Genomic DNA, 19,030 nt, shown 5'->3' with positions numbered 1-19,030 from the left:
AAGAGCTATTCCCTAGATTCGAATATTAATTTCAAGCACGTACATCTCGGCTTCGGCATATCGGAGACTCGCAGACGAGCTGCTACAGCATAGCAGGACGAGTTGCGCCAAGAAATAGCCCGCGATTGCGAAAATCGATGGATCCAACTACCACTTTCCACAATGAAAGGGCAAAGGTCGCGATCCAAGGTCAATTATTAACAATGGGTAAATTCCTTAAATTTCCATGTTTACGCCCATAGTCTGATAACCATGTACTAGGGTTATGAGTGTCAACGACATCGACGCCGGTATGTAAAATCGTGCTGAATACATCCAAAATCATGACATCGACCTGGACGTCCAGTCTGAGCTACATTTCCTAGTCGAAAACTGATTGTATAACATGCATGGATAGCCCAATTGCAAGAAGGCAAGTAGATCAAGATCCTCAATGCGTTGTATAAATCAGTAGAGAAAAACCGAAAAAATCGAAACCCAGATCGAGTCCCCGGAACATGCGAATGGTTTACAAACCATCAAACATTTCGGGAATAGAAGGTTAGCCTGTCATCAAAGATGCTTTGGGTATCGGCCGACCCTGGAAGCGGGAAGTCAGTCCTCGCGAAGTATTTGGTTGATTGCGTCCTTTCGACTGAATCGAGAACGACATGCTACTTCTTCTTCAAAGACGACTTTAAGGGACAAAGAAGTGCTGCCACCGCTCTATATTGCATTTTATTCCAACTCTTTAACAAGAAACGTTCTCTACTTTCTAAAAAGATCGTTAAAAGATTTGAGATTGTTGGGGAAGGTTTTACTAGCTCCTTCAGTAAGCTCTGGAATGCCTTTCTCATTGCTGCAATGGACGAGAGCGCTGGCGAGATTGTCTGCGTTCTTGACGCACTCGATGAATACGCAGAAAGCGAGAGATCTCAGCTCATTGGGAAATTGCACAGGTTATATATTAAAGAGCCGGACTTTAACCTTAAATTCCTAGTGACGAGTCGATCAATTTATGAAATTCGGGACAGTTTTCGCCCTCTAGAGATTCCAGAGTCGTCTTTATCCATTTGAGCGGAGAGGTGGAGACAGAAAAGATTTCTCAAGAGATTGAAATTTTTATCAAAGCAAAGGTTCAGAAAATCGGGGAAGACTTCGACCTTACAGAGGAAGATCGAAAACTTTTATTAGGAAAGCTCACATGCGGCCGGAACGGAACGTATTTATGGATTTACCTTGTTCTAAATTTGATCGAAAGCGACATCAAGACTAGCCTCGCCACGAACGAGGATATAATTGCCAAAGTTACTTCGCGCCTCCCACGCACAGTTGATGAGGCATATGAGAAAATTCTGTCCCAAAGTTCGGGCTCTAAGAAAGCAAAAAGACTACTACAAATCGTGGTCGCTGCTGCGCGGCCTTTAACTCTGGAGGAAATTAGTATAGTGTTGTAAATATCTCTTAAAGATAATCATCTCTCTTATAGCAATCTTCGCATTGACTGGGAAGAGCGGATTCGCGACAGAATCCGAGATTGCCGTGGCCTCTTCGTCGTCATTATAGATTATAGGGTATACCTGATCCACCAGACTGCAAAGGGATTCTTGGTCCTAAACGACGGAGAAATCCCTACTCGACCCGCTCGCCAAAGTATGCAATGGAAAAATTCTCTTAAGCTGCGGACTTCCCACCAACTCTTCTTCCATATTTGTATCCGACACCTTTTTTATATGGAGTTTGAATCTAATCTATTTACTGAGAAGGTATCCGTGTCCAAATATGTCAGGAAGTATGTTTTCCTCGACTACGATGCCAAAAACTGGACGACTTACCTCCAAAAATCACAGATTCAACTTGACAAGACGACAACAACGTCAATCCTAGGATTATGCGATGCAAATTCAAAGTGATGCCAAACTTGGTTTAGGATCTATTGGGCGGGCACTAATAAAGCCTTCCCTGAGGATGCTACTAGTCTTATAATAGCGTCCTATTTCGGGCTTTTAAAGGTAGTAAAACTTCTACTTGAGTCAGGTGGTGACCTAGACGTAAATTCCCAAGACAGCAGATACAAGCGGTCAGCGCTATCTTAAGCCGCAGAGAACGGGTTTGATGCCGTTGTTATAGAATTATTAAAGGGCCATCGTTGGAAATGGGCCCCGTTGTGGTTTACAAACGAGGCTAATATAGATTCTGTGGATATCTACCGACAGACACCATTAGTTTATGCAATTTGGAATAGACATGTACTCGTCATCAAGGAACTGCTTAAGGCAGGAGCCAGGGTTGATCTGCCAGATGACATCTGGGGGACGCCGTTCTCTTATGCGATGTTTAGCGGACACGCCGGTATTTCGGAGCAACTTTTGAAAGGACGTGACGAAATTAATTTGACGCTGAAGGACAGTGAGGGTGGGGAACTGCTTGCGTCCACTGTGAAAAGGGCCATGTCGATGTTGTTAAGTTGTTGCTAGAATTAGGAGGGGTTATCCCTGACCTGCGGGATACGTTAGGCAGGACGCCGCTGCTCCTCGCTGTACAGAAAGGGCATGAGGAATTGGTTCAGTTACTGATAACTAATGGTGCAAATATAGAAGGGGGCGCTAGTGGAAATGAGGAGACGCCACTAATGGCTGCTGTGGAGAATGGGAGCAAGCTTACAGCCCAGCTGTTAATCGAACATGGCGCAGATATAGAAGCAAAGTATTGTGGCAGAACACCATTAGAGTTTGCTGTAGATGGAGGTTACGAGGATGTAGTCAAGCTGTTGTTGGAAAATGGCGCAGATGTAAAGGGGTTCAAGGGATCGTGGATGCTATGAAAGTCTGTCTTGGATGGCAACAAAGGCACTGCTAGGCTTCTAATGCAGTTTGGTGCGGATATCGAGGAGGGGGTAGGAGAGGGTCGTACGCTGCTGATTGATGCTATTAAGGAAGGAAACGAGAATGCCACGAAGCTATTATTAGAATTGGGCGCGAATAGGGACGCAAGAGATTGGGATGGCCGTACAGCACTAATGCATGCTGCGATGAGAGGGTGCACAACGACTACCCAGCATCTACTAGAGCTCAACGCCGACGTAGATGCAGTGAATAAAGATGGCCGTACAGCATTAATGTATGCTGCGGTGGGGGGACATAGTGCATTTATCCGGCTGTTGTTGGACAGTGGCGCAGATAAAGATAGAAAAGACAATTCTGGTCAGACGCCGTTGTCGATTGCTTGGGCTTGGGGGTACGAAGCCTGTACCCTGATGCTGGGCGGGTGGGACGTACCCAGACGACGCTATTCTTAATTGTGGCGAGGCCCAAAGCTATTGTTATATACCATATAGGAAAGAAATATCACGGTTTGGCGGATGTTGATTAATAGAGGTGCATATAGGGAAGTGAAAAGTGAGAGGGACCAGATTCCCCTATACGAAGTCGTGTTATGGACAGTGATTCATTTGTGAGACAAATGCGGGGAGTGTTTTTGATTCCGGATCTTTCGTGACCAATTAACTAATTATAATTATACCGTCTGAGATCCGGGCGTAAGATGAGCTGGGTGGGTTGTAGTCGAATATTATAACATTAGAACGTTGATAGTCAGCTAAATGTATTGTCTACAATCGTGAAGGTTTCATAGAGCTCTGCACACCATCGCCTGACTCTTCCTTCTTTAAATTTCACTCGCCTTGCGGGCTCCCTGGGTGCTGCGGGCTTCGAAGGGGAACTTTATCTTGATTCTTCTCGCCCGCTACAAGTTCCGCCATGCGCGCGCTACGACGTAAAACGGTACCGGCATTCTTCGGTTTATTGCACGATTCCCTTTTAGGCCCCTTCTTCGTCGCTGCTGAGTAAAGGCTCGTTCGGACTGGCAGTGGGGCTTCTAGGCTCTTCGGAATTTGGGCACACATCTCTTTGCACAGCTCAATACTATGTCTAATTGTCGCTCTTTTCTGTAGATCTATGATTACCATCTGTCAAGTTAACCATGGCGATGAAAAATTTGGTCTAGTCCAACTAGACGCAATGCGCTTTAGAATTGCATGTTAATCCTCATCCTGCCTCAATGCCACCTGCATGGATTTTCTGGAATTATCGTAGAATATCATGAAAACAATTCTAACGGACCGAATGTCGACCAAATTGCCTGATACTTTCTGACGCCAGAACTCAAAACAATATTCAGTCCGGGACGGCAAATGCCTCCAGATTATTTGCGATTTCCTCCGAAGTTGTACTTTAACCATCGGTTATCTAGACGAGGATTAGATCTTCGCTGAATAGTAATATATTTGATGGTTTTATGTCCCAGTAGAAAATACCGGTATTATGGAGAAACTGTATTCCAGACAAAATTTGCACAAAAAAAATTTTTTTCTTCTTTCTTGAGCCTCGGATTAATTGGGACAATCATATTGAGATAGACCGCTTTCTGGAACAGCTGATAATATTAAAAGTTGTATCCATGGCAGGTTGATGGCAGGCCGTCAGGGGGTGTGACGTCTTCGTCCTGCTCGATGACAGTTCCAATTTTCGAATAGTTTCTCAGCATTAAAATTCCGGGTTCTTCATTAAATCCAATTGAGAAATGGGTTTCATTGATGTAGACATTGTCACGCGATTTATTATTTAGACAGATTTCGACAATATCAGAGTGGCCACCTCCAAGGACCCTATCCTGAGGATTTTCGGTGGGGAATCAAGGGATAAGACAATGGAATTTTGAGGTAGGTGTGCTCCGCATGCTCGGATAGATCTTATGTACTTCTGATTTGCTGGGTTTCCAATGCAATCGGTAAGGGTTGAGTCATTAGCGGGTAGAAGATACAGGACGTCCTCACACCGATGCATTGTGGATATTTTGACATGTCGATAATGAGGATTCCGGATGCTATTTCTGGTTCGCAAGGGAGTAGAAAGGGATCGGTGGCCACATACCTATCGTAAGACGGAGGATGAAGTCGAGAGTAGGATGAGAAAGAGAAGGTACAGGTTGTACCTTGTCTGGGCGTAGGCAGGTTTTGGTATCCAGCGCTGTGCAGCACGCTTTGGTACGACTTTCTGGACTGTCAACTGGTCCGTCCAACTTCGATTTGGCTCGGTGTGATTGGGCTTTTTGAATAGGCTCTGTAGCTGACGCCGCGACTACATCTGGTTCCGTATGATCGCTCTTATTTGGTCGAGTATTTACTGCTGTGGCTGGAAGAAAAACCACAAACACAAAACAGAAGGGCCAGCTCATGGCCAGAATCAAGCCTTGCGACTCATAAATAATTATTCATGGTATTATTCTCCTTCGAGAGCCATATAGTCTGTTTAGACACATATCCTATAGACCAATCAACTATATCAATAGCAAGACTGCACATTAATAAATAATACTATCCAATTTGGTTGTCCATTTTGCGTTACGGTAGAGTAGGCACATCCCAGACTGGAGTTTTGGGAGTCCCAAAATAAAGCGAGTGACTTCTGTAAACCTCCCTTGCTCCGGAACAATCTCCAACAGTGTGTTTAGAAGTGGTTATAGCTTAGGGGCTTGGGCACGCCTTATAGCTAAACTCGAGAGTAGCGGCGCCCAATTAGGCCTACATCGAAGTTTAGTCATATGTCAGAGTGTTGGAAGTCATTCTTTTAGCACATCATGTGTTTACTTGATTATGTAATTAGTCTACTCTTGGCAGTCATCTGGCCTATTTCACTGTTTATAGGCTTCGGTGACTCTAGAGGAGATTCTTAACCCAGTAAAAAACTCTTAGTTTTTAACAGGTTATAAGCCCGGTCCAGCAACTAAAAAGACAAAATATATCCTATTATAAAAATCAACTTTTTTACTTTGAAATCGAAATCATCTCTCAATTAAAAGAATAAAGGAGTTAATTTTATAATAGAATATATTTTGTCTTTTTAGTTGCTGGACTGGGCTTATAACTTGTTAAAAACTAAGAGTTTTTTACTAAGTTAAGAATCTCCTCTAGAGTCACCGAAGCCTATAAACAGTGAAATAGGCCAGATGACTGCCAAGAGTAGACTAATTACATAATCAAGTAAACACATGATGTGCTAAAAGAATGACTTCCAACACAGAGGCCGAGTCTGGAGAGGGAACTTTTGTCACAAAATCAACACCCCCGTTTCTCGTCGGGGAGTTCTGTCAGCACGTATTTAAACCTATCAACCAGCCCGAGCTTCGACATTTACCTGGCTATTAATATTTCGTTCATCTTTCTTAACTTACCGCACCAACTGTCTTCAATTTAAATAGATTACTACGCTTCGGACCCCATAGTCTAGTTAATTTTGGCGCGTTCCAGCAAAGATGGCTTCACTAGCCCTCCCCACCGAACTCCTCATCCAAATCCTTGAGGATAGAGTCCTTGCCCCGATGGACGTCGCTTGCTGCTCCGGGACTTGCACCCGACTTTACAATCTGATTTTAAACTCAATTATACCTTCCGAGTAGACCATGCTTCCCAGTCGGCTTGGACGCTCATTAGGTATCTCTTGATCAATCCCCAAATTGGGGGAATATTTCAAGAGATTCAGTTGCGTGGCATCGCCGAGAACGACAAGATGATAATACGTGGACGTGGAAATGGGATTGGACGCAAGACGACATTTGCTAAGAATGGGGTATTACCAGCGTATACTCCGCTATTGAGGGTGGATTGGATGCTGAAGCGCTATTGCCACTATTCCTCTACTTTACGCCAAATCTGGAGTCCTTGGATTTGGGGAATGTGTCAGCCAAAATAATTTACGATAGCCGTGGGTATACCCTGAAGCATCTCAACGAGATATACAACTCATGTGTGGGAACTTCTTACGAGTGGGATCCTGAAAACCCGCATGAAATCGGAGGGCAGTTAAGTACTAGTAGCAAACCGCCGGAAAGTCCACTCTAGGTTTATACAGCTTTCAACCCAGATCATCTACCACCGGACTATCGAACATAAAATAATTTTCCCATGGATGCTGTATCGGACAGCGGATTGGAAACGCCTGGCAAATCGAAAACCTGGTAAATATTCTAGCGCTTCCGCGCCTCGAAATCCTAAAACTCACCGGAGCGACAAAGTACAAGAAAATTAAAGAGTTTGTTTCCAACTAGGCGCACAACCATTCGCTCAAGCGGCTGGAGATTATCCACTGCCAGTTTGCCCATAGGGACTATGAAACCATCGCACGGCTCACAGGTGGATCGCTGGAAAGTTTTAAATGTGTTCTACCGGTATGGCAGCGAGAGTCCTCCTGCAATAGCCCATTGAATGGATCCAATGCAAGAAGGGAGATAGCCAACATCTTTCTCCAAAGTAACGCCAGAACATTGTCTACCGGTCATGTAGATGTTACAAAACGTCTTCAACCAGAGCGCCGTCTATATCGCCGCTACTCCAGTAGCGAAGAATTAGATTAGGACTATTGCTATGGGGTGATGATGGCTCCTGGTTGAACGAGGAGGATACAGAAGATAGCGTCACAACGAAAACGAGGAATGTTAAGTGGGAGTAGACAAAAACCGTTAATGGAGGGAAGACCAGGCGAGCTGGTTTTGTTATATAGATTTTCTTGCGATACCGTACTTATAGTCTCGTACCCAGACGCCGGTCGGCCACAAGTGCGGTATAGCCTTAGAACGTGGGGGCTGGCCGGCGCATGCGCTGTCCCGTGAGACCACATCTGGTCCCATAGGCCTAGAAACTTGCACCGCACATACTTACTTGCTAAAATTTAAAATATCCAGGCCAAAACTTCCATGATATTTGTAGCCGTGTGGCGATGTAGAACGTTAGACTCTAGTTTGAATGTGAAAACCACCCTGGGTTATTGGCTGACGCCGCGACTATACCACTAGGTAATATCCATAATCCATATACTACCGGCTATGAGACTGCATATGTCAAGATACCATATACAACACATAGAACCTCAGCTGCTAGACGCAACTGTCAGCTCTCTTTGGTCTCACATTCCCAGATACACACAAAGTACTGCCCTTTTATAGATCTCTCCTCCTTAATTGGATGAGGGTTCTCGGAGTACTCCCGCTACTCAGGTGCATGGTCAAACCATTCGGTTTCATGGTGTATGCTCCTGTGTGGCACAGTTAAGGCACACCCCATGTCCGTAACCTTCGAACGTTGCTGTAGGCAACCTTTGAACCTTGCGGTTAGCCCTGCATGCTGCAGCGATTTTTTCGAGTTCATAGGTATATTAAGGAGGCATGGTATTCCATGGGATGTACACGCTGGCTCTCTACCATTCCACGAATATAATACTTTAGATTGACAGAAACTTGTGGCCTCACGGACAATGCAATGAAACCCGACGCAGCTTTGTAATTACACGACATAGTCTAGTTACACAGTCCTAGTTACACAGTCAGCCAAAGCATTTGTTGTTTTAAATATTTAGGACTTGATTTATAATATCCACAGGTATGTTCACGTTCAAGCGGATCAATTCCGTTCTCTTTAGTTAGTCTAGAAAGTTTCCCTTTATATATACCTTCCACGCCTCTTCCTGTCGCAAGTTTTGTTTTTTAGTCCCTATGCACACGGTCTACGATTTAATTTGTGAGGTCACGGAAAGGGTATCGACGGTGTATTATATATTAACGTGGACGATGTAGTTGCGGGGTAAGGGATACTTAGCCGCACGCATAGCCCAATGATTTCTTCGGGAACCTCGACACATAAAATCTAATCCGTCAAACTTAGCAGTCAAGAAATTTGTTGACATCCCGAGCTTCTAATAGTTCATTAAACCTAGAGACATCAGCAGATATGGAACGCTCCCTTCCTCGCGAAGCCTATACCGTTGGATGGGTTTGCGCGATCTGGAACGAACTCGGCGCCGCTCGAGCGATGCTCGATGCATCTCACAAGCGTCCTGAGGCCATCGCCAATGACGGAAATATATACAATCTCGGACAAATCAAGGGTCATAATGTCGTTATCGCCTGTTTGCCGCAAAATAAAGTCGGAATTGGGTCTGCCGCCGGCGTTGCGAAACGGATGCGGCTTGCTTTCCCTTCGATTCGATTTTTCTTGATGGTAGGCATTGCAGGTGGTGTTCCGAGTAAGGATTTAGATATAAGACTTGGAGATGTTGTGGTGAGCGTACCAGAAGGTATGCATCCTGGGGTAGTACAGTACGACTTTGGGAAGATCCACCCGGATGGAATCGAAAGAACTGGACCTCTTCGGCCACCACCGGAAATTTTGTTACAGGCCGTTGCGAACATTCGGGCAAATCATCTGACAGAGGATCCTAAGTTCCTAGCATATGCTAAAGTATTTGACGAGATTGAAAAGCTAGGCGGATTCTCGAGGAAGCTTGTTGGGGAGGACATTCTCTTCAAAGAGGATTATGTTCACGTAGGAGGGGCCACTTGTGATGGATGTAACAGATCGAAGGCAGTGATCCGGCAGCAGCGTAGTGACAAAGTTGTCGTTCATTATGGGACAATAGCATCCGGGAATTGGGTTATGAGAGACGCCAAAGAAAGAGATAGAATCAGTAAGGAATTAGGAAGAGTTTTATGTTTCGAAATGGAAGCAGCTGGTTTAATGGATTCTCTACCTTGCTTGGTTGTAAGAGGCATCTGCGACTATGCTGATTCGCATAAGAACAAAAAATGGCAGCAGTATGCAGCAGGAATGGCAGCGGCGTATGCAAAGGAGATATTAACCGTTGTACCACCAGCAGCAGGACAGCAAATGGTTAGGCCTGGAGTAGATGCTATAAACCAACCCCCTGTTACGAATTCTGTGCCACCTTATCCCACGGTGTCGAATTCCATAGGTTCAGGGTTTAGTGCCTCACACTCTGCAGCGCCCAACTCCATGGCCCCAAACTTTGCGGCGTCTAATCTCTTAGGAGCGAATATAGTCTTCAACATGCCGAAGTCTGAGGCGCCGGCGCCGGTGGAGCCTAAACGATCTAGAAACAAACGGAAAAGGCATAGGACGAACCGCCGTGAGGTAGAAGATACCAGCAGCGACTCGGATTCTGATGGTTGGGATTTTGATGAATATAATGACGATTATCGCCGCGAGACCAGGGAATTTAGATGTTTTAGGTGTGAGTAATTTTTGCTGCATATGGCTATGCGACATTTGTTTTATAAACCGGGGCCGAAGCTCCTTTGCATATACCCCATCTATCAACACAAGGATAAAACTAGCAACAGTAGACTTGCTAATGATAACACATAGGCGACAAAACAGGTCACTTCGCTAGTGATTGTAACTGGGAGGATGGAGATTGCTTCAACTGTAAGTCTAGTTCCCTAAGGCCATACCATCTACGACTGTGGTGTATTTAATCGATACAATGATATACGTTCGGGATTGCTAATAGAATATGGGCTTGCTGGGCCAAACAGGTGGACAATATGGGCATTTTCAGAAAACATGCTACTCCAACCGCCAGCGGCGGGGATATTGAACTAGATTGATGGATGTTATGAACGACAATTTTGTGATATAAATTTCCAATTGATATATATACCTAGTCTAGATTTTATATACAATATACATAGCCCCAGTGCCATACATCGACACACCGTCGAACTGTTGTATTTTAAATCTCTAGCCACAATTGGCTTGAACGTGGCGAGTGCAGCCTTACGGCATGCATGCAGCAGGTGAACTACAACAGGAATAGGATCTCAAAGGTCAGCACTTTGACATGGGCATAAGACTGTCCCATCTACCGTATTGTCCTATGCGGTTCAGCCTCCAGCACAGTCGTATCCATATCTTACCGTAATCTTGTCGTGTATCAGCTTTTCCAAGGCGTATTGCGTTACCCCTCACCAGCTAAGGCTGAAGCGAACTCCATGCAATGCCCCACCCACTTTAGCTTTGGCCTCCGTAGAAGTAGAAGAAGACGAAGAAGAGTGTATATATATAAGACCGAGATCTATAGCTACCAGAAAGGGCAGCCTAACCTCTCACGATACTTTTGCATTGGTCGGATGTTCCTGCTCGAAGCGGCCGTTAATATCGCAGCCAAGCTAAATACCACCCAAGATAATAGCTCCCCCGCTGCTTGTTTCTGCAGCCCCTCCAGCTTCCCAGCAGGAATTAATTGCTTAGCGCTCGCAGTACGAACTAGCCAACGAGACCCCCTTTTACGGAGCAGCTAACAGTTAGAAATACTGTTTCTCCGCTTACAAGCTCATCTGCCTTTTTTTTATTATACATCTATCGCCATATCTCGAGTTTTTTCTTTCTTGCCCGTTTCTTGTCGTTTTCTAGATACCGGCGAATCGAAAATTTTTAAAGTAGATAATCCGACAACACATTTTGGAATATAGTCCCCTCGTTAGTCCGAACGACTACGCTCCCTTAAGCTTCTTCCAGCTGTAACACGGCCACGCCAGCCCACGATTCGATCGGACGCGATGGACCACCTTCAGAACCGGAAGTTATTTAGAGTCTTCAATCAAGACTTTGTCGTCGATGAGCGGTATACCGTGACCAAAGAGCTCGGACAGGGAGCTTACGGTATCGTTTGGTAGGTTTTATCTATCCGGTTTGCATGTTACCCCGCCATGTGCGATCCTGTGAGAGGAGGCGAACCGGGATACACGAATTTGTGCATGCGAGAGCATCACGGGCTGCCCGACCTTTGTGTAACACTTGGAGATTACGGGAGGGCTTAAAGCTAATTGGTGGGGTGCTGTGTTTAGTGCTGCTCAGAATCATACGACTGGTGAGGGTATTGCGGTGAAGAAGGTTACCAATGTCTTCTCGAAGAAGATTTTGGCAAAGAGAGCCTTGAGAGAGATCAAGCTCCTACAGCACTTCAGAGGGCATAGGAATGTGAGTAGCTATACCTACTTCTCTTATAGCAGTTTGAGAGAGAGATGTGATCGCTGATTAGGCTTGAAGATTACATGTCTGTATGATATGGACATTCCGAAGCCGGATAACTTCAATGAGGTTTACCTTTATGAGGGTATGTTGAAATTACCTGAGGAGATTGATAGAGAGTGAAATTAACGGAGTATAGAATTGATGGAGTGCGATCTCGCGGCTATCATCCGGAGGTACTTTTCCACTCCTTCTATGTCGAGAGATCTGATCAGTAGTAATTGTGCTAACGAAACGATGATAGTGGCCAACCATTGACCGACGCCCATTTTCAATCCTTCATTTACCAAATCCTCTGCGGTCTAAAGTATATCCACTCGGCCAACGTTCTGCACCGAGATCTCAAGCCCGGAAATTTGCTCGTCAACGCGGATTGCGAACTCAAGATTTGTGATTTTGGTCTTGCTAGAGGGTTTTCTGTTGACCCTGAGGAGAATGCAGGCTATATGACTGAGTATGTGGCTACGAGATGGTATCGTGCGCCGGAGATTATGTTGAGCTTCCAGAGCTATACCAAAGCTAGTACGTGGTCTTACATTCTAAGATCTAACTTATCGTTTGAGAGAGAGTAACAAAATACTGATTGTGATTGTTTTATTGTAGTTGATGTCTGGTCGGTCGGATGTATTCTTGCCGAGCTTCTCGGAGGTCGTCCTTTCTTCAAGGGTCGCGATTACGTCGATCAGCTCAACCAAATTCTTCACTACCTCGGAACTCCGAACGAAGAGACACTGTGCCGCATAGGTTCCCAGCGTGCCCAAGAATACGTCCGCAATCTCCCATTCATGCCCAAGATCGCATTTAACAGACTATTCCCCAACGCCAACCCTGATGCTCTCGATCTCCTCGACAAGATGCTTGCCTTCGACCCATCCGAACGTATCACAGTTGAAAAGGCTCTCGAGCACCGTTATCTCCAGATCTGGCACGATCCATCTGATGAACCTACTTGCCCTGCTGAATTCCAGTTCGGGTTTGAAGTTGTAGAAGATATTCAGGAGATGAAGAAGATGATTTTGCAGGAAGTTGTTACTTTCCGTCAGACGGTTAGAAAACCGGCTGGACAAGCTGGTAGTGATAGCATTAGCTTGGGAATTCCGGAGAGGCACGCTGCTGGGCAATATGGCGATCAGGCGCCGAGACCGCACGAAGCGGGAACCTATGTTCCTGATGGAAATGCGGCGCTTGAGGCAGAGTTGGCAGGTGGGTTGGATGGTCGACATGTGTACCATTAGACTTGGTTTCTCCTATATGATAGCGACCTTTTTTCCCTCCTGATATCCTTTTCCCTTGTGTATTTTCGTTTCTTTTGGGTGATGTCTCTAAAGTAAAGCTTTCCTTTGTAGATGGGAGAAATGTTTGCGGTTTTTGAATAATTTTTCCTTGAATGTGGTTACCTACAAGAGTTAACGTTCTAACCTACCTACCGTCTAGCCTGTTAAGCTGATGGTAAGGTAAGATGGCCTAGTGCTAGCTTTTGAGCGCAATGAATACGGTTTTTGTAAAAACAATTGTCTTAATTTGAGGATATCTATACAATGCAATTCGATAGATGCCAACCCCACAACTTCCTAGCTACTGACATGTAAACTGCGAATGCAATCGAATGCGCCTCATATTGATGTACATCTTTATACTGTAACGTAACACGGAAACATCCCTGCGAGCGCATCTGTTTGGAATTAAGCTTCTCTTCCCATGTGCGTTGGCCTTTGGTTGGTGGGCCAGTCCTTTTTTGGGCCAATCTGAACCTCACTCAATTGTTCCTTCTTTCTCCTTTTCGCTCCACCATCCTTTCAACCATTCCCGCCCTTCAAACCTCCGAAAAAGCCAGCCTCTTCCGATTGGTATTCTCAAAATTCTAGGGTGTAGATATTTGGTAGATTGCATTGCATAGGATATCTTTCTTGGGTGGGAAGATCAGCCGACAGGGTTGCATTGGACACGGATCAGACGTTCATAGAAAGCTCCAGACGCGTTTTCTTATCTGTTCATTTCTATTCTTGCCGGACCGGATCTTTTTTTCTTCCATTCTTCTCCATACATCAAACAGCATTCTCACTTGTAGGCATACCATATATATATTCATCTATACAGCAGTCGCAGCTCGTAGTAGCAGCGACAATCGATTCCAAGTCATTTCGGATTCCAACACTCCTATAATCGGCAGCCATGTCTGACGGCTTCGATGATCTCGACGACGAACTTCTCGGCCTCGGCGGAGGCGACGACGCCTCAGACGCCTCCGACGGCCACCACTCGGACTCCGAATCCAAGGCGGCAACGAAACAAGCGCCCGGCGCCCTATCTGGCGACGAGTCCGAGGGTGCTATCAGTGATAGCACTGTAGGGAGCCAGTCGAGAAAGAAGAAGGTGACGACAGTGGTAACATCCCCATCGCCACCGAGGGCGGGAGATGATGATGATGATGATGATGATGATGGCGAAATTGGTGGTGGTGCTGGTGGGAAAGGAGCGGCAGGAGGGAGGAAAAGGCCTTCTCCTGGGGAGGATGAGGGTAGTCCGCCCAAGAAGAGGGCAAAGGGGTCGGCGACGAGTGGGAGGAAGGGGAAGAAGAGACGGGACAGCGATGATGAGGATGATGATGATGGGTAAGTGCCATCTGTTACCCCCGATATTATGCCTTGGATATGAGATAGTTGGGTGATGGAGGTTAGAAGGGGGAGGGAAGATGGATAGATTGATGAAGTGAACGGATGAGGGATGTATTGGGTTGGGGACAGCGCGTGCTAGTCAGACTACGTCTACATCGACCTTTCTTAGTCCACCGAGCCTCTCTCCATCTCACCATCCTCTCTCCATCTCACCTCACTTCACCTCACTTCACCACCATCCCACATCGCGTTTACCGTTCTCTGTTCCTTCATCAACCTCACTAGTCTGTTCTGCAACGGACTTTTCATCAATCTCGATCTTCTAGCTAGCTTCATCTTGCTCTCTCTCGCGACTGCGAGCTAACATGCCCCGAAAACATCGCAGGTCCATCTCGGACACTCCTTCCTCGGCCATCGTCAGCGAGCCAATTTCTAGTGACGATGAGATGGCGGACTCGCCCGCCGACTTGTATCCCTACGATGGGATCTACAAGTCGGCAGCCGAGAAGGCCCAGGTTGAGAACTTCAACCAGCTCCAGAGGGAGCAGTTCATCGCCGAACGAAAGGAAGAGGTGGACAAGTACCGTGAAAACGAGCAGATGGTGAACTTGGCTCGTCGCAAGAAGTTGGCTTTGGCCAAAAAGAAGAAGAGAGCTGCCGATGATGACGACTACGACGATTCCCTGCACGCTTCTGCCGGAGCTCGACGTTCCACGCGTGGCGACTCTTCCGCCAAGAAGTCCGCTGACTCGAAGAAGAACGCTTCCCTATCAGCATTACGCCAGAAGCGCGATGAGAAGCACGCTCGCAAGGTCGGTGGCGGGGACGCTGACCGTTCTAAGAAGCGTCGTGATCCTATCTCCGAAGGTGAAGACGAGGAGAGCGACAACGAACGGGACGAAGCCCAGTGGGTAGCATCACAAGAGAAGCAATCCGCTCCCACTAGAAAGGGAAGTGAGGAAGCGACTTTTGATGATATCAAATTGCTGATGGTTACCCGAAACACTATCACGAAATATTGGACTTATCCAAATTTCGAATCTGCTACTGCCGGTTGTTTCGTACGAGTTTCCATCGGCAACCATCCCGATACTGGCAAGCTTGTCTATCGCTTATGCCAAATCAAAGGTATATAATCGATCCACCAAGTGTTTACGAGGTTCGAAGCTAACTATGATGATATCAATACAGACTGGCAGGACTCGAAGTCCATCTACGAAGTCTCGAGCGGAGACCGTACTATCAAATTTAGACGCAACGCCATCATTGCTACTGGTGCTGCTGAAAAACCAACGCGTGTCGATGTCATTTCGGACAGCCTTCCCACTGAGGTAAACTACTCTCCGCTCTAAATTTGTAGTCGATTGGTATGTCTAACACCCGTATCTAGGATGAGTGGCGTTGGTATATTGGCGCTATGGAGGTTGCTAAGCTCAAGCGTCCAGATGTCGCCTTCGTCGAACGCAAGCGCAAAGATGTCAGAGCTCTCGTCACACATCAGCTCACCAATGAAGATTTCGACGTCATGCGACGCATGAGGACTTCCTACTACCCTGACGACCCCATCATCCCCAATCTCGACCTCCCATCTCTCAAACGCCGCCGCCAGCAACTCGTTGACGAAGGCGATGAACCCGAGATCCTCCGTATCGACCGTGAGCTTGAATGGCGTGCCCCACCCAGAGCTCTTACTGCGGCTCTTAGTCGACCGACCCAACTCGACGTCCTGGGGCAAATCAACAAGCGTAATCGTGAAATAAATCGTCAAGATATTCGCAAAGCCCAGCTCGAAGAGAAGAAACGTAACGAGATAGCAGCTCGTATGGCGGCCGAGAACGGCGATTCAAGCTTTATGGATCCCTTTGCTCGTGTCAAGACTCACGCGAAGATTTATCATAACGAGAAGCCTAAGGAAAAGGAGGCTGATGTTGATGATTTGTTTGAAGATGACGGTGGTGATAAGGATAAGGATAAACAGAAGAATGGAGGTGGTGCCGGACTGGGGAAGACCGATAGTAAGGTTCCGCAGGTTAAGGTCCCACAAAATAAGGGTATCGACGCCGCTATTGCCAGTATGGATTTGCAGTTTGATATCGATTTTAGCGATATCTAGGAAGGGCTCTTTTTGACGCCACTGTATCTGAATTTTTTTTTGAATTTTTTTTCTCGCTGACGGAGGTTATAGGGAGTAAACTCTCTCAACTGCTCTCTCCAACCCCTTGTCTACCTTCTTCTCAAAGTCGACACCTCCTGTATAGGACAACACCCTTGTCTTGCCTCTTATCTTACTACTCCGCCCGTGCCCGATGGTCACTTTTACTTATCCTTGTTACAAAATACCCTATTTCTGTTCTCTCTCCCCATGGCATTATGATCCTCTAGAACTTCTAATATCGCCGTTTTCTTGTTTTATTACATGGCGCTATTGGGAAAAAAAATTCTAAAATGCATGCTTTATCAACCCTTTGACTTCTACTTCCTTCCTTCTGATTTTATTGTAAACACGGTAGAGAAGGTATTACATTAGATCGGAGATGCACTTACTGGTGTGTGGGAATAAAAAACATTCGATGGGTGTTTGAACATTTCACGTAAGGATTTCCAGGTAGATTGTTATCATGGTGCTTGTAACTGGTACTTTATTAGTCTGCGTTAACCTGCATGCATATTCGTCTCGGGCACTGTTGTACCGATACTCTGTATGCCCAGGGCGAAACTATGCCCTCGGCCGAGAGTATCTTCGGAGTGCATGTAGCTTGCATATCTGTGGAATGTGAAGATGCAATACGGGATGTCGACGGGCCGTGGAGATGGGGCCTCGGGACGTACTGACAAGGGGGTAGGAAAATACAACACTGATGGCGGGGGCAACACAATTATATCTATGCCTCTCAATTCTAGTGATAGGCTAGGGCTATCCCTATTCACCACGATAGATGCCTTAGACGAAAAAGACTTGAATTTTGGAATAGCGAGGATTTTACAGGGAATGAAGCGGTAATACAAGACAAGATGAAGCTAGTATGTTTCGTATCGAATTTATCTCTGCTGATGAGGTCTGTGTCATCTCGAGGCCTTGGCAACCTAGACCCCCGTTTTCATTAAATCGAAAGTGTAGACGACTATTCCGCAAAGTTCTAGTTCTTTGAGTAAATTTCAGAATCGAATAAGTGCCGCGGCTCTACAATTTTCCAGCAGCTAGGTGTACTTCTAGATGTTACCAGCTTAGTTGTCACCACGGCCCCTGCTCCGAAGCATCCTAGGAGAATGTCCCGGATTCTTCACGCCCATGATAGAACTCTCAGTTGTGATGATACAAGATTCCCTCGTATATACTTTGGGAATATTTAAATACCCTTTCCCTCCAGCTTCATTCCTTCTTCCTTTCCTCTTCTCCATCCTTCTCTAAAATGCTCTATGCTTATATACATTACGCGACCGACACTTAATATCCTCTCGCTAAAGTAGTTTCGTTCTCATCCATCTCAGGAAGTTATGCAATACCCCGTGTATTACTGATCAGCTAATCCTTCGCGATCCACATTCTCTCCCGCGTTATCTGATGCCCAAGAACTCGTCATTATGAAAATGTGTATTTCCACTAACATTTGATATCTATTTAAATAAAACTTTTCACGACCTCCAAGCAAATCATGAATCTATTAATACGAGATATTATATGATTTTATAATGCTCTACATTTGCAATTTTCCGAACTCCCGCGAATGTTCTAAGTATATATATTATTTACATAACGTCAAAATTGAGGTACCCTGATGAGCGTAAATGTGGATATCTATATATCGGTTTACAAAACTTGAACCCTCCAGCTCCTTCTAATGAACTTGGAGTGAAAATGTTTTCGTAGAAGTGAATGGAAGAGCAATATGGTAAATGCCTTACCATTCGAGACAGCAACTTCGACGCTCCACCCTCTTTTATACCCCCCTTAAAACGAGAAATCGCTTGACTTTATGGGAATAATCTTGAAACAACCTCCTATCATGAATTCCTTTTTTTTTTTTGACTTGTGATTGCATGACGGCCTATATGACGATGGTATGTTGACTTATTTATTAGAATTATCAAATATATTGATATAAACATTTCCTCGTCCAAAAAGATATATATAAGGGGGTCCCCACCTCGTGTTAATATTGTAAATCTTGTGAGAGAGGACCGGGACTGCATTATGGACCAGATCTAGATCACAGAACGCAAAGAATCGATGATGGGCGAAGTCATACTCGAAGACCGCAACGTCGATATCGTTATGTTCTTAAAATCTACTTACAAATATACTAGAAAGATCAGACCCTCCGAATGCATGGGACTAGCACACCCGGTATGCAAATCTCTCCTGGAAAATACTAAAGTTCCATGGCTTCACTACCTCGATTCGGGATGTAGCTACTTTCCAACCTTTCGCACGGGCATTAATGCATTTCGATATTGTAACCCCGTTGGGATTCAAAAAATGATTCGGATACATTTACAAGAAAAGAGTTCCAAGACGCAATCACTAACCGTGAGAAAGCTCTACTTGGCTAATCGGAGA

General features: G+C 45.5%; 3 protein-coding genes and 1 further gene across 3 annotated transcripts; all 4 read left to right on the top strand.

The window, feature by feature from the left end:
- Positions 1-558: 558 nt before the first annotated feature.
- On the top strand, positions 559-1,056 carry DFL_005548 (uncharacterized protein; the record flags this gene model as incomplete). Its single annotated transcript, XM_067634821.1, has 2 exons — positions 559-811; positions 980-1,056. The coding sequence occupies 2 exons, from the start codon at positions 559-561 to the stop codon at positions 1,054-1,056; spliced, it is 330 nt and encodes a 109-aa protein (XP_067489313.1).
- Positions 1,057-8,196: 7,140 nt separating this feature from the next.
- DFL_005547 lies at positions 8,197-10,429 on the top strand.
- A 956-nt stretch (positions 10,430-11,385) lies between these two features.
- Positions 11,386-13,092, top strand: DFL_005546 (uncharacterized protein; the record flags this gene model as incomplete). The annotated part of the gene is made up of 6 exons (XM_067634820.1): positions 11,386-11,498; positions 11,674-11,806; positions 11,876-11,942; positions 11,997-12,033; positions 12,102-12,379; positions 12,461-13,092. The coding sequence occupies 6 exons, from the start codon at positions 11,386-11,388 to the stop codon at positions 13,090-13,092; spliced, it is 1,260 nt and encodes a 419-aa protein (XP_067489312.1).
- A 937-nt stretch (positions 13,093-14,029) lies between these two features.
- DFL_005545 (uncharacterized protein) lies at positions 14,030-16,585 on the top strand (the record flags this gene model as incomplete). Its single annotated transcript, XM_067634819.1, has 4 exons — positions 14,030-14,469; positions 14,858-15,600; positions 15,664-15,803; positions 15,863-16,585. 4 exons carry the CDS (start codon positions 14,030-14,032, stop codon positions 16,583-16,585), a joined length of 2,046 nt encoding a protein of 681 aa, XP_067489311.1.
- Between the last annotated feature and the right edge of the window lie 2,445 nt (positions 16,586-19,030).

This window comes from Arthrobotrys flagrans (assembly GCF_004000055.1).
Source record: "Arthrobotrys flagrans strain CBS H-5679 chromosome Unknown unitig_9, whole genome shotgun sequence".
NCBI classification, from domain to species: Eukaryota; Fungi; Ascomycota; class Orbiliomycetes; order Orbiliales; family Orbiliaceae; genus Arthrobotrys; species Arthrobotrys flagrans.
Note: the sequence above shows the minus strand (reverse complement) of the source record. Positions and strands in the feature narration are given on the sequence as shown.